The following is a 14542-nucleotide window of genomic DNA, read 5'->3' as shown; positions in this document are numbered from 1 at the left end:
AGTCTTTCCCACTCCTGTTCCCACATTCCCAATCCCTAACTTTAAACTTTTGTGGCAAGGAATAATTGCCTGACGATATCAGGCAATCAACAAAGCTTTTTCCAACATGAGGATTGATTCAATTTCAAATTCACAGAGTTCCTTCCCAGCTCAGTCCATGTTGCTGTCAATTATTTCTTTTCTTCCCCCTCATAGGACTTATTTTATGACAACAAAACAAAACAAAACAAAACAAAACAAAACAAAACAAAACAAAACAAAACAAAACAAAACAAAACAAAACAAAACAAAACAGACTGAATTGGCCATTCCGAGAGGGCACCCATAGTCCCCCAAGTCCCATCTTTCCACATGTTCAGGAGAGTAGGAACCCCTGAGGGTTGAAGAGGAAAGGAAAGAGGGAATTCCCCAACTGCTACCTTATAACTGCTTCATGTTAAACTGAACCCACAGCAGGCCCCTGTTGCTCAGGAGCAATGAAGCTGTGGCTGCAGCACAATTTATGCCAATGTAGTTTCTTCTTAACTCAAGGACAGGAGGGAAGCAATTAAGGCGACTGTGAGGAACAGTCTTTGAAGAAGATCTTGAGATGCTGCTGAGCTATTCCAATTCTTTTCAAGAATGATTTAATCCGTAATCACTAAATCACATAATGATGCATTGGCATTTCACCATAGTTAAATATTTTAAAAAATTCAATTTTAAATAAACATGCAGATGATTCACATGATTTGTTTCCCAAATACATGATACCGTATGTGATTTTCTTTATACATTTTAAGACTACCACTCTTTTTGTCCTTTAGCAATCTCTTAACCAGCCATATTAAGTCCTATAGGAATGGGAGTCCATTTGCTTCCTTCTGTCCAGGAGAGGTCCGTGTTCTTGCAGTTTTGAATTTTCTTCAGTTCTTCTTCAAACGCTTGTTAAGCCTGCTCTTACTGAGCTGTAAGATTGCTAAATTCAAAACAAATGCAGTTTAACCAATTTAGCTACATGGAAGCAAGACCTAATTAATCATGATGTCCAAATGTCTCCTGCTTTTGGAGCTGCTTCAAATTTTGCATTCCTTCTTGGCCACTTGAAAAGCTTCTGTGTTACTCTTAACTTCTTTGAAGCAGCCCTTATTGAATTTAAATGTATTCACTCACCCGTGATTGCTGCCAAAAAGCCCTTGTCTGTGCTTGCTACTTGTTTGTGTGTTGGTGGTAGTGGTGTGGGGGGAAGAGATCTAATGTTTAAACTTCTCCAACCCTCTAGCTTCAGTGCTTTACTCCAATCTCATCTGGATGCTCCAATTGGGAGAACTTAATAGTTACCCTTTTCTTCTTTCCTAAGGATTAGCATCTGAACCTATAGGAATGGACAGTGTGTTACAGTACAAAGTTCTTGAGCAGCTTTATTCCAAAGAGCCCTGAAGATATCAAATAGCAATGCTGCAACCAAAGTGTGCATTGCAGTCCTCCTTGCTTTTAAATACCAAATTAGGAAGAGTTGTGCCTTTTTTTGATGCATTGTTAAAATAATCTGTGGGTTGCTTACTTGGCTGGATGCGAAGCATAAAAGTTGCTGATGTCTGGTAATAGGTTTTTTTCCCCCTCCTTCCCCTTTGCTCTCAGAACTAAAGAAAACTTATGAATAATGCAGCTTCAGGGAGCAATGGTATTAATGAATGCACAAACCCTTTGGTCTAGTGAAGCCAGAACGTCATCCAATGCCTTTGCCAGCAGAGAACATTAATCAGGTCTCTCTCCACCTCTCATAACCATTGGACCCTGTCCCGTAAACATTAGGTTAATACAACAGGACTTTGGAATGGGGCTAAGCATTCATCCTAGAATCTGGTACAGTTTATTTGTTATGCTATGTGAAAGAGGCTGGAAAAGCCATAGTAAATTGAACTTAGAAATTTAAGGGGGATTGTAGCACTTTTAAGACCACCCTTTTGTTGGGAAGGGCCTTAACTACTTTCTTCTTTTGTTTTTTTCTCTTTCCCCTCCTTCCCTTGCCTTTGCCTTTTTGAGTCACCATATTTCCAAGAAACCTTTTGCTTTTTGTTTCTCTAACATGACTAAAACCAATAAAATCCTAAACAAGAAATGGCTACAGATTACTTGAACTCCCTCTCCAGGCAAGCCATGCTAACAAATCCCTGATGATGATGATGAGAAAGAGAGAGAATAAAGAAACTGCTTCATAGGCAGTGATGACCTCCTCAACTAGTCCTCATGCCCATTTTCCATCATCTCCCATCAGCTGCTTTCTGGACCAGCAACCAAGAGCTGTATGAAACTAACCAAAGAAGTATGGTGCACCCCCTCTCCTGGAGAAAGAGCTCAGAGGCAATGGGCAAAAGAAGGGGATGACAGAGAACGAGGTGGCTGGATGGAGTCACTGAAGCAGTAGGCGTGAGCTTAAATGGACTCCAGAGGATGGTAGAGGACAGGAAGGCCTGGAGGAATGTTGTCCATGGGATTGTGATGGGTCGGACACAACTTTGCAAATAATAACAACAAAAAGGCAGTAGGAAAGATATAACCCTGCCTGCTGGGGCTATTTTGTTCTTTCTGGAACAAACCAAGAAGAGCAGATCCCCCAAAGGAATGTTATGCCTCTATCCATCTGAATGGAAGGACCCTTACTTTGGAATGTCATCAAGATGACTACCCATCATAGACCAGCCTTTTCTTCAAGAATGCGCTTGGAAGTGAGAGCCTGTACTGAGAGAGATGGGGCGGGGGGAGAGAAGTGCCATATTGCAGAGCAGACTCAGTGGCTTTTTTCAGGCTAAGATTGTGGTTCGCGTGAGGTTTGGGTGACATACTAAGAGCTTTTGAAAGTAAGCAGGGTTAGGACAAAAGATGTACTGTAGTTAATGGACATGTCATTGAAGTTGATTAAACATTATGGTGGTTACTTCCTATGTATTATATTTTCCTTTTTGCCTCATGAGAGGGTACCGGTAGAGGACTATATCCAGAGCAGCTTTAGAGGTTCCCAGGCTTCTGATACTGTGTAAAGTCCTCTAAAAGTATCTTGCCAATTATGAACTGCCTCCAGGCCTTGAGTGATTGAAGTAGATGATGTAGCAAACTTAGAGAAGCTAAGTTGCTTCATATTTGTTCAGGGGCTGGGTAGGAGACACAGACAAACACATACACAGTAATGTATTTCTTTTATTTATCTATTTATAATGTTTATATACCACTATATTCCAGCATGACTTTGCTGGTTTACCAATAGCACAAAGCAATAAAAGCACAGTTAAGTAAATACAAATAATTAAAATCATAAATAACTCATCCAATCCCAGCAGCACGAATCGAAGCCCTGGTGCTGTGTTAAATTCTAGAAGGAAAATGAAATGAAAATGCTATGGGTTCTTGCTATGTCCAGGAATGTCACTGACCGGACTTATTAACCTACACTTTGCTTATTGATAGACAGGTATCTTTAAATATCTGAAGAGTTGTATCCTGTGTCTCTCCGGCAAAGGCCTGCCTCTTTTCTCTGGATGTGTTTATGCCTTCCAAAACCTTTTTGCATCAGTACCAATTTCCCCAAAGAAGGATAAACTACCTGCAAGTAACAGCTTGCTTTCTGTTTGAATCATTTAGTACTTATGGTACTATATCTGTTATGACAGTCTGGAGAGAAGATTAAAGACCAATGATAAGAGATGTGTTAGGGGACAGAGGATGCTAGTCCAGAATGTAAAGCTCTACCTAGTGCAATATTCAACTGAGTGAATGATTTCCTAAATAGTTTTATAGCAGGCCAGAGATGCTCGAAGCTTAATTCAGATACTATTGGGTGTAGCAAAAAGTTAATTGATCTAGCAATTGAGTTCCAATCTTTGCTAAAGGATGGGTATCTCAGAAAAGACAAAAGATAATATGCATATTGACTGGATGTAGGAAACTAGACAGTTTAATGTTTATTTTCATCTATGTGGTAAAAAGACCATGGGAAATATGTCATTCTGATCCCTGATTGAACAGAATGGATGTATAGAAGTAAGTTGCCTCAAGGTACACAATGCATGAGATGTATTTATTGCCTTGGCAAGATGCCAGGTGAGTGCAAAGGAATAAGAGCTTGCTCGATTCAGCATTTTTGGAAGCTTGGTTGAAAATTGTATTGTAGAATCTGATTGTAGAATCAGTCTTGTGAAATATATATCGAAAAGAGAGATAATCTCTCTTTCTCTGCCCCACCACCCCCGCTTTTCTCCAGAACAGGAGGGTTTGAAACCCAAGGTTATATTACTTTTCTACAAGTGCTCAACAGGCTGTGGATTCCCATGGAATATTAAAAAGTCAATCCAGCTCCAAGTATTGGAGCAATGGGAGATCAGGCGTGATAATCTGCACTGGTATGTGGGAAAGACCTTGAGAGAGGGGTGAAGAGACTGCCTAGGAAATAGTCAGATAAGAGACAGCATAGCCGGCAGCTGGATAGTGGGGAGGGGAGGGCAAGAGGCTCAGAAATGTAGCTTTACCATAGAGTAGAGGTAGCTTATCTGGTCATGTTTCCTGTCTTGTTTTCCCGGTAAGGCTGACATAATTGCAGTCAGGTCAGGATTCTCAAATGGCAGAATGAACTCAGTATAGCGGTAGCTGATGCAGTGGGCTATAAAAAGGGAATCTATTCAGTGCTTATGCATTACAACTTTTAAGTACAAAATACATCATCATCATCATCATCATCATCATCATCATCATCATCATTATTATTATTTTAAATAACTTCATACAGGTTAAATTGGATGTGTGAAAATTATTTTTTAATAGTTCTGGTGATTCCTTTAACTTTTCTTTACATACACACATACAAACACACATTTATTAAATTTATATGCTATCCATCTTGTTAGTAATACACATACACACACACACAAAGCAGTTGGCAGTTCCTGTTCTACCACCTTATATTACAGGGTCACCTTATCTGGCATCCACCCTGTAATTCCAGTGTGTGTGTGAGAGAGAGAGTTTGCACAATCTCTGTTCCCATGCAATGATTAAAAATTTTAAAAAATGCAAAATAATTTATATAGTACAAGTGCCTGGCTATGAAGTGGAGAGGTCTGTAATTATGTTACTCAGACTTCCCTTCCATCTTTCAGAAACAACACAACCCATCAGTTTGACCATGGGAACCAATGGGCAGAGAATTTAATCTCAGTTACATTGTTGTATAACCAGAAATAAAATGAAGATGAATTACTTGAAGGTGAACAAAGGATTTAACTGATTTAGTGATAGCAATAGCACTTAGACTTATATACTGCTTCACGGTGCTTTACAGCACTCTCTGAGCAGTTTACAAATGTCACATATTACCCCCAACAATCTGGCTCCTCATTTTACTGACCTTGGAAGGATGGAAGGTTGAGTCAACCTTGACTTGGTCAGGCTCAGACTCCTGTCTGTGGGTAGTTAGTCTGAAATACTGCACTGTGGCTCATATTGCATATGAGCCGCGGTGGCGCAGTGGTTAGAATGCAGTACTGCAGGCTGCTTCTGCTGACTGCTGTCTGAAATTTAAAGGTTCAAATCTCACCAAGCTCAAGGTTGACTCGGCCTTCCATTCTTCCGAGGTTGGTTAAATGAGGACTCAAATTGTTGGGGGCAATAGGCTGACTCTGTAAACTGCATAGAGAGGGCTGTAAAGCACTGTAAAGTGGTATATAAGTCTAAGTGCTATTGCTATTCTAAACACTGCACCACCATGGCTCTTACATGTAAATGATTATTATCTGCATTATGATAATGAAGTGGATGGCCTTTGAATTGTGGTTTTGGCTAGTACCAGACATCTATTACTCTCTGACTGAAAGAATGCTGAATGTTGCTGCCATTGTAGGATTTGCTTCATATCAATATATCTTTGACACAGTTATGTAAAAAGCAAAAAGGAGATAGGCTGTTATTATATAGCTGGTTGAAAACTGCCTGGAGTTAAAAGCAAATGTAGACATTCAGTTGGGCAAAATGGAGTACTTTGTCATGGACAGCCTTGTTTTTTGCAGGGTTCAGGGCCCCCTCATTCCTTGAAAGTGTCTTCAATTAGGAGAATCCTGATGCCGGCAAAGTTATTTTTCTAGTTTTATATCCATGGGAGGACAAAACAAAACAAAAATATCTGAACACAGTGAATCAGTAAGATAGCCCTTGAAGGTAGATCAGACTAGGAATCCAATGTTGTGTCAATCAGCACTACTTTTATTGTAAAACTATAGTAATAGAATCTTACAAGTCTGAATGTACTTCACCCCTCCCTACCTTTATCTTTCCGGTGAGCTAGGGAAAGTTTTGTTGAGATGTTTGCTCAAGATACATTCCTGCCCCAGACTCAGTTCCCTTTTATGTGACCTTTGTTTTGGAAGGTGCATTTCCTCCTGTCCCTCAAGGCTGTTCCTTCTGTCCTCTATAATATGTGATTTCATCAACATGGACTGCCAGCCTTCTTTCAAGAATTTCTTTATGACTACTGTGTCAATTGATTTTCAAGACAGTTTCTTAGATGATTTTTGGATGGTTTTCTTACCCACTTCAATATGCTCTTTGTATTTTTCAAATAAGAAGCAACTGATGGCAATTTAATTCACCACTGCTGGGAATAAATGTGCAAGATTTTTCAAAGACAAACAAAGGAACAAAACTTTCTGCGTGTTCTGGAAATGGTTTGTGCTTGGAACAGGTTGGACAACCTCTTGGGGTTATAACATGTCAGTTTCAAATATTTTTGCACTCTTCTAGCTTGGGAGTCAGTGATCAAACCTCTGCTGTTTTCACAGCTGTAAGCCCTGCATCTTATTCCTCATTTTATTCCTTGGGTGGAGAAGATCCTATCATTTTTTTTCACTGTGAAACTGAACAAAGCAACAATGGATTACCCAATGGGTGACTAATATTTGAGAAACCTCAGAAGGAAAATCAGATGGGTGAATTTGTAGATTTCTCAGACAAACAAGTGGCCATATCTTCTGGTAGCCATTTCCTTAAAAAATGGAACACAGAAAATGACTCATGCATTTATATCAGATCCTCTCTTTTATCCTATTTTTAATCTGCTGTTGAGTTGAATGTGCTTCTATCTATCCTGGATTTTCTGTAAGAAAGTCCATCAACATGGATTGTCTCTGCATACCACTTGCCACAGTTTTAAGTGTTACAGTAGAAGCTCACGAGTGTGGCTGTCAATATGTGTCATCTTATTGTTGCAAGCTTGACATAGCCACAGCATGTAGAGCACTTCTCCCCGTCCAGTGCTCTCTTTCTTAACAAAGTCCTTCCTGCTCAATTTTCTTTATTGAGAAATGTCAACAGATTAGAGGAGAATCCCTCTGGGCAAACAAAATGCTGTCACAAAAGGCTTTCTGTGATTGGATTACCACGTGGCCACCTGTCATCTGCCTTGGTGCCTTCTCAGTCTCTGAACTCTTCTTCACATCAGAACAAGGTGGAATTTTTCTTGAGGAACTTGTTTCCTCCACTCAAGGTTTCTGTGTGTTTAGACTAAAGAATTTTGGAGATTAGAACTGTCTGAGCAGAATACTAAAGTTAGGAAGACTAAGTAGCTAATGGGCAAAGCAGATTAATTCTTTGGTAGGCTAAGTACATTGCTGCACCTATGCCAGCATCTTGTGGAGGAAACCGTAAACCAGAGCCTGTTACTATCTGAGGTGCTTCTTTGGTTCTGTAGGATAGTCCTGCTTCTCCTGCCAAAATATTGCCCAATTAGCCTGACAGCTTCTTTGTTGCTTCTGTTTCATGGCCACACTTTTATACCTTTTTAACCATTTGAAGAGCACATAGTCCAGTTGATCACCTAGCAAAACCAGAGATGGCAATATATTGGATGATTGACGCATGCCAATCATATAAACCAGGGGTGTCAAAATTGATTTCATTGAGGACCACATTGGGGTTGTGTTTGACCTCGGAGTGTGTGTGGAGAGTGGCTACGGTGGGCATGGCCAGAGTGGGTGTGGCCAGCTCAACATCATTTGTGTCAGGGCTACCTGCAGGGATCTCCTGCAGTGCTCTGCCAGCAAAAATAGAGCTTGGGATGGCCATGTGTGGTTCTCCCGAGCTCTGTTTTCAGCTGCAACAGCCAGCATATTGCCCTCCCGAGCTCTGTTTTTGCTGGCAGAGGCACCGCAGGCCAGTCCTTCACGGTTTCCAGGGCAGCCCCATTGGCCAGATCTAAGCACCCTACCAGCCAAATCTTTGAGTTTGACACCCCTGATATACACAGAATTGAATTAAATATGAGAAACCAGACCCAAGTTGGGTGAGGCTCACTACTTTGCCTCATTTTGGTATCCCTCCCTCCCTCTCTCCCTTCTTTCCTCCCTCCCTGTCTTGTCCTCCTTACACATAAACTGACTTACCAACATCCTACCATTTTTGCAAGAGTATTCTTTAAATGGCACAGAGTTTGGGATTCTGAATGAGCCTGAGGGCTGCTTGTGGGCCTAAACTTGCAGATTACTTATCTTGGACCTAAAATACAATGCGTGTCAGCCATTGACATTTGGAGGGCCTCAATTTAGGGAAGATCTGATCAAAATCCCCAAAAGAAAGAGTAGGCAGCATCTGTGTATATGTATGAATATATACATACAGAAAAAACACTGTCAAACTAGTTACTAAGTCTGCATTACTATTACTCTTCTCATTGTTCCTATCACCCATCTCCTCCTACTTATGACTGCATGACTGTAACCTTGTTGCTGGTATCCTTAAGATTTATATTGACTGTTTCCCTATGACTATCATTAAGAGTTGTAGCTTATGATTCTTGACGAATGTATCTTTTCTTTTATGTACACTGAGAGCGTGTACACCAAGACAAATTCCTTGTGTGTCCAATCACACTTGGCCAATAAAGAATAAAGAATTCTACTGTTGCTATTACTATCTGGCTATTCTGTGTAGGTGCTCTTTCTTTTGTGTGCATGTCCCAGGCACACACAATTTCTGTGCCATTGTATACTTCTTGCTACAACATTGAGAATTTTGATCCATTGTGGTGGCTAATTGAAAGCCAGTTTCATGTAGGCAGAAAGGCTGGAAATAAGGAGACCAGGAGTTCTAGTCCTGCTTTAGGCACAAATCCAGCTGGGTGACCTCAGGCCATTTCCTTTCTCTCAGCCCTAAAAAGAAAGCAAAGACAAACCACTTCTGCAACCTTGCCAGGAATACTGCAGGGACTTGTCCAGGGAGTCACCAGGAGTCAGCACTGATGCAAAGACACAGAAGAACAAAAACAAAGCACATATCAGCCATTCTCTACTCATAGACAGAGAGAAACACATCAGTGCAGACACATGTATTTCAGTCCTTCTAGCACAAATTGCAGAAATGTCAGTGGTTTTGTTGTTTAGCTCAGCAGCTTGTGTCTTGGTTGTTGAGAGAGAGAGAACTCCTGTTTAGGCCCTACAAAAATGATTAAAATTCAGTCGGGAGGCAGCACCTAAAACTAATCTCCAAAGACCTCCAGACTCAGCAGTGATATCTGCAATCTTTTGCATCTCCACTCCTCCATTTGATTTTCAACAGCATCCTCTATGCTTCTTTGCAAATGTAGATTTTCTTCCTCAATTCACAGGTAATGATTTGCTTCAAAATTAAAGATTAAAGAGCCACAGTGGCACAGTGGTTAGAGTGCAGTACTGCAGGCTACTTCTGCTGCCTGCTGCCTGCCTGCAATTTGGCAGTTCAAATCTCACCAGGCTCAAGGTTGACTCAGCCTTCCATCCTTCCGAGGTGGGTAAAATGAGGATCCAGATTGTTGGGGGCAATGTGCTGACTGTAAACCGCTTAGAGAGGGCTGTAAAAGCACTGTGAAGGCGTATGTAAGTCTAAGTGCTATTGCTATTGTTATTTTGCCGATTGGTTAAAAATATAGTTAGCATCATCACATTTTAAGAATATATGTAGTAGCCTCTCCCTCTATACAAAGTAATACAGAAAGCAACTCAAAAAATTGGTACCCATACTGCAAGCTTTCTAACTTGATATTGTTCAGGTTTATTAATGTTGCAACCTAGACTTCTGGATAGCAACACGGCAGGAAAGACTGATTAGAACCATAGCAATGGCTATAAATTTCTAGATGTGATAAATCAGCTGTTCGGTGACTCCTTGTTATTCTTTCCACCATGTAAGCAATTTGGAATGTCAGAGGGAAATTTCATCCTACAGTTAGGTCATATCTTTTGGCCTGTTTAATCTTTTCTATTTGGAAGAGAACAAAAGGACAAGGTATTTGACTAGCGGTCAACAATATTGGAAACTTGTTGTATTTCTAATCTGCTCATGAATCTTGAGTTCTCTACCTGGAATACAAGACAATTTAACAAAATTCAGTAAAATAATAAAAGTGTAACCATTAATAATAAATAACATAGTCAAATGAATGTCTGTGTATGCATTTGTGTTTCTTTGGTGAACAGTGTTTAATAAATACAATGTTTTACTAATTTGTACCATGTTTCCCCAAAAATAAGACCCTGTCTTATATTTTTTTTGAACCCTGAAATAAGCACTTGGCCTATTGCCATGCGCTCAAAAGACGGATTGGGTTTATTATCAGGGGATGTCTTATTATGGGGGAAACAGGGTAGTTTCTTGATATGGAGGACAAGAGCGGACTGGCTAAAGTAATAGAGTAGATGTAAGGCAGAAAAAAGTAGGATAGGAAGTGAAAGACCCATTCATATCCCACCCTCCCTAAGTGGAACTTTCTATCAGATTTTGCATTTTTTAGCACTGTGAGATCTAATATCCCATTTGCCAATGCAATTCTTAAATCGTTCATTTTTAACATGTTTGGCATACACGTTTCCCTTCCCACCTTACTGGTATATTTCAAATTAATCAAATATTTTCATCAGTTTGAATCTTTCAGATATGTTTGGATATATTTTGTCTTTGAGACTCTTTGTGAATTTGCCAAATAGTCAGTAGCAAGAAATGGCGAAACCGCCAGTGCCAGGAATAGTTACAAACAAACAAACAAACAAACAAACTTTTGAAGCAATGTCCTTATTTTTCTCATCAGTCTGCTAATTTCTTTCTTTGCAGGGAACTGATGCCAAGGACTCTTGATGGCCAGATCACCATGGAGAAGACGCCCAGCTACTTTGTCACTAAGGAAGCACCAGCTCGCATCTCCTCTATGTCAAAGGACACCAAGCTCATTGTGGTGGTGAGAGACCCAGTCACCCGAGCCATTTCTGACTACACACAAACCCTTTCCAAGAAGCCAGACATCCCATCCTTTGAGAGCCTGACCTTCAAAAACAGGACTACGGGTCTGATTGATACCTCCTGGAGTGCCATCCAGATTGGCATTTATGCCAAGCATCTAGAAAATTGGCTCCTGTACTTCCCGCTTGGGCAAATCCTTTTTGTCAGTGGGGAGAGACTGATCAGTGATCCAGCAGGCGAGTTGGGCCGCGTCCAGGACTTTCTGGGCCTCAAGAGGATCATCACAGATAAACATTTCTACTTCAACAAAACCAAGGGGTTCCCATGCCTGAAAAAGGCTGAAGGCAGCAGCAAGCCCCACTGCCTGGGCAAGACAAAAGGTCGGACCCACCCTGACATTGATCAGAAAGTAGTACAAAGGCTGCGAGAATTCTATCGGCCATTCAACATGAAGTTCTACCAGATGACGGGCCATGACTTTGGCTGGGATTGATGGCACTTCCCAGAGTCGATCCCATCTTTCAGCTTCCTTTCCTCCTATACATGTAGATAGGTCTATATGTAAAATGTACAGAAATCTATTTTATAATAATTTATTTTTTAATTCTTAAGCAATTAATTCACTAAGCTGCCTAACCCCACTGTAGCTCATAGCTGTGTTCTTGTTTAGTTTGAACATTCCGCCGGGCTGAGTCCCGCCAGGTTCTTCATCGCTTGGCTTCAGCTTGTGCTGGAAAGTGCTTCCAGGTATTTTCCCAGGAGAACTTTTAATATTAAAAATAAAAAAAGGAGGGGGGATGGCGAATAATGGTTAAGAGACAATGAGAAAAGCACAATCTTTATTATTATTATTATTATTATAATTATTATTATTCTTTTTTTTTCCGATACGGGTACTAGGCATGTCAAAAACAATTTTGTACAAGGCCCTTCATATTGCATCTCTGGGCTTTTTTCCTTCTTAAATCAATCCATAGACATTTTTTATTTTTGTTAGCTTGGAAATAGCTCGAAAGTAAAAACAAACAAACAATTAAACCTCAGGCAGTTGCTTTCATGGTTGGGCGTGGCGTATGCACAGAAAGAAACACTTTCCAGCTATGGAGTTGTTGCTGCCTCCTGTTCCCCATTTTTATTGACCAGGTCTTAGCATTTTCCCCTTTCCACAGAAGTTTTGTGACACAGTAGAGTTTCTATATGATTATGTACAGTTTATCTGATCTCTCACTTTTTGGATGAGGAACAATGCAGTTTTAATTTCTTCCTGCTGAAGAAATGTGAAGTGCTTACTTGGGAGACCAGAAATGACACAGTATTTAATTCTTTCAAGCTTAGTTTTCAAGCTGCTGTTAACAGAAGAAGAGTGTGACGCCTCTGTTTGTTTTCTGAATCCCACTTTGATTTCTTACAATGACTGATCATCCTACAAGTGGCATCCTATCCTATGAAACAAGCTAATACCTTTAGCTCATTGCTACATTCAACCTGTATGTTGAATGTGGCAATGAGCTAAAGGCCTTGCTTGACCTGTTTTTATGGGGCTTCCTTTCCTCCCAAAAATAGTTTAAATATAAGCACAAAAACACAATACCATTTGAAATTAATTCAGTTTACTAAATGTTATAGATCATCATCAGAGGTGAGTGAACATTTTACAAGCTTGCTGAAAGAAGCATTAGAGATGGATGTAGTTTATCCAAATTTCATCAAATAATTCTACAAACCCTTAAGCTACCTTTTGTGTATATACCCAACAGCACTGTTCTGCGATGAGTGTCAAGAGTGAGTTTTTTCAGGGTGGTCCCATCTGTGAGACAAAAATCCATTGCATATTGAGACAATTTGTTACTCTTTGTTCCATCAGAAGTTTTATTCTCCATAGGTGTGAGCCTGAGCGCATTATAGTAGAATCAAAATAAGTTCTTAAGGTCCCCAAGACAAATGTGAATCAGATTGAGTGGGATTATCACTTGTATCCTTATCTTGAGAGATAATCAGATATAGTAATGAATCAATGAGAAAATTAGTCTGGGGATTCCTCAGAGGAATGCATGGATACCCATACCAATACATATGCAAACACACTTATACACACTGGCTAAAGGTGTAGATTTTTCTGTAAATATTCATTCTTTACATTGGGCTTCTTGGTCTTGTGGAATTTACTATCTCTTCTGACAGAATACAGGCTATAAGAAGAAAGAAATTTGGATCATCTTCTCATTAGAAGATGCAGCATATATGGTAACCCATATATACATCCATTTAACTCTGATACATATTTAATAAACAGATGACTTTTTAATATGGTCAATCCAACGAATATCCTATGTTCTGGAACATTGGAGTGAATTTTAATTTCTAGGCCTTATGTTTTCTATTTCAAAACTTTTTTGATTTTTGGGGGGATGGAACTGCTGAGTGTATGCTTGGACTTTCTGATCTGTTTTTTTGGAACGGGTGAAGGATACTTTCCTAGTTGCATAAAGCATGATAGGTATGGTATCCATGCACCTTGTTTTCTGTGTGTGCATGTTTTTTGAGTGATGACATTGCCATCAATTTACTGTTATAACATTGAATCTTGGCTGATCAGCCCACTCAATGGAAACCTTCTGAAGCCAATTTATTGAAGAGGCCTTACCTAAATATTAAATAAAGTAGCCATGAGAGGCATATAACATATGATATTTGAACTGCATAGATAGTAGCCTTCATAAATATTGCCAATTTTTGTTCCATTTGCAAGACTTGGAGGTCCGGTTATATGTCTTTTCACCCTATAACATTAATTTATGGCTGAGTTCCATTCAGCACTGCAGTATGTCCTGATATTAGCAATATTTTTGAGTTTGCTATAACATATTGTGGTAGAATGGTAAAAGGAAACAAACGACAAGCAAAAACTGTAAATTGAATATTTTGTGGTATGTACAACACAAATTAATTTTACACAGAGGTTTCTAGGAAAATGGAATTCTGATTCATACTATTTGAAGAAATAAAATCTATTTTACCAAATCATGAAGACTTATTTCATTCTTTCTCATTGACAAATCAAAGCTGCAGCTATTTTTGTTTGGAGAACTTTGGAACACTATCTAATATAGGAGGTAATATTCTGGAATACCAGATAGAAGAGCACCACAGAGCAACTCTCACATCATCTTTGTTACTTTTGTAACAAAAGTGTGGTTTCATGGCCTTGGTCAGGGTAGCTAGGGTCCCAAAGATTTTGCAGTTCTTCTGCAGAAGAACGGAGTTGTCCTGCCATTGTGAAGATGACAAGAAAGAGGGCAGAACAAAGAAAAACCTT

General features: G+C 39.7%; 1 protein-coding gene across 1 annotated transcript in view; it reads left to right on the top strand.

Annotated features, from left to right (window-relative positions):
• The window catches only part of LOC139312575 (heparan sulfate glucosamine 3-O-sulfotransferase 3B1-like), a 45669-nt gene extending 31482 nt beyond the window's left edge, over positions 1-14187 (top strand). The window contains exon 2 of the mRNA XM_070937477.1: positions 11101-14187. Coding sequence (XP_070793578.1) covers positions 11101-11719 — 619 coding nt within the window. The 3' untranslated portion in view covers positions 11720-14187. The remainder of the gene's footprint in view (positions 1-11100) is intronic.
• The last annotated feature ends 355 nt before the right edge of the window (positions 14188-14542 follow it).

Source organism: Pituophis catenifer, unplaced genomic scaffold (assembly GCF_029215685.1).
Source record: "Pituophis catenifer annectens isolate HBS135680 unplaced genomic scaffold, rPitCat1.0.hap2 SCAF_2, whole genome shotgun sequence".
NCBI lineage: Eukaryota > Metazoa > Chordata > Lepidosauria > Squamata > Colubridae > Pituophis > Pituophis catenifer.
The sequence above is the reverse complement of the archived record's forward strand: the minus strand, read 5'-3'. Positions and strand labels throughout refer to the sequence as shown.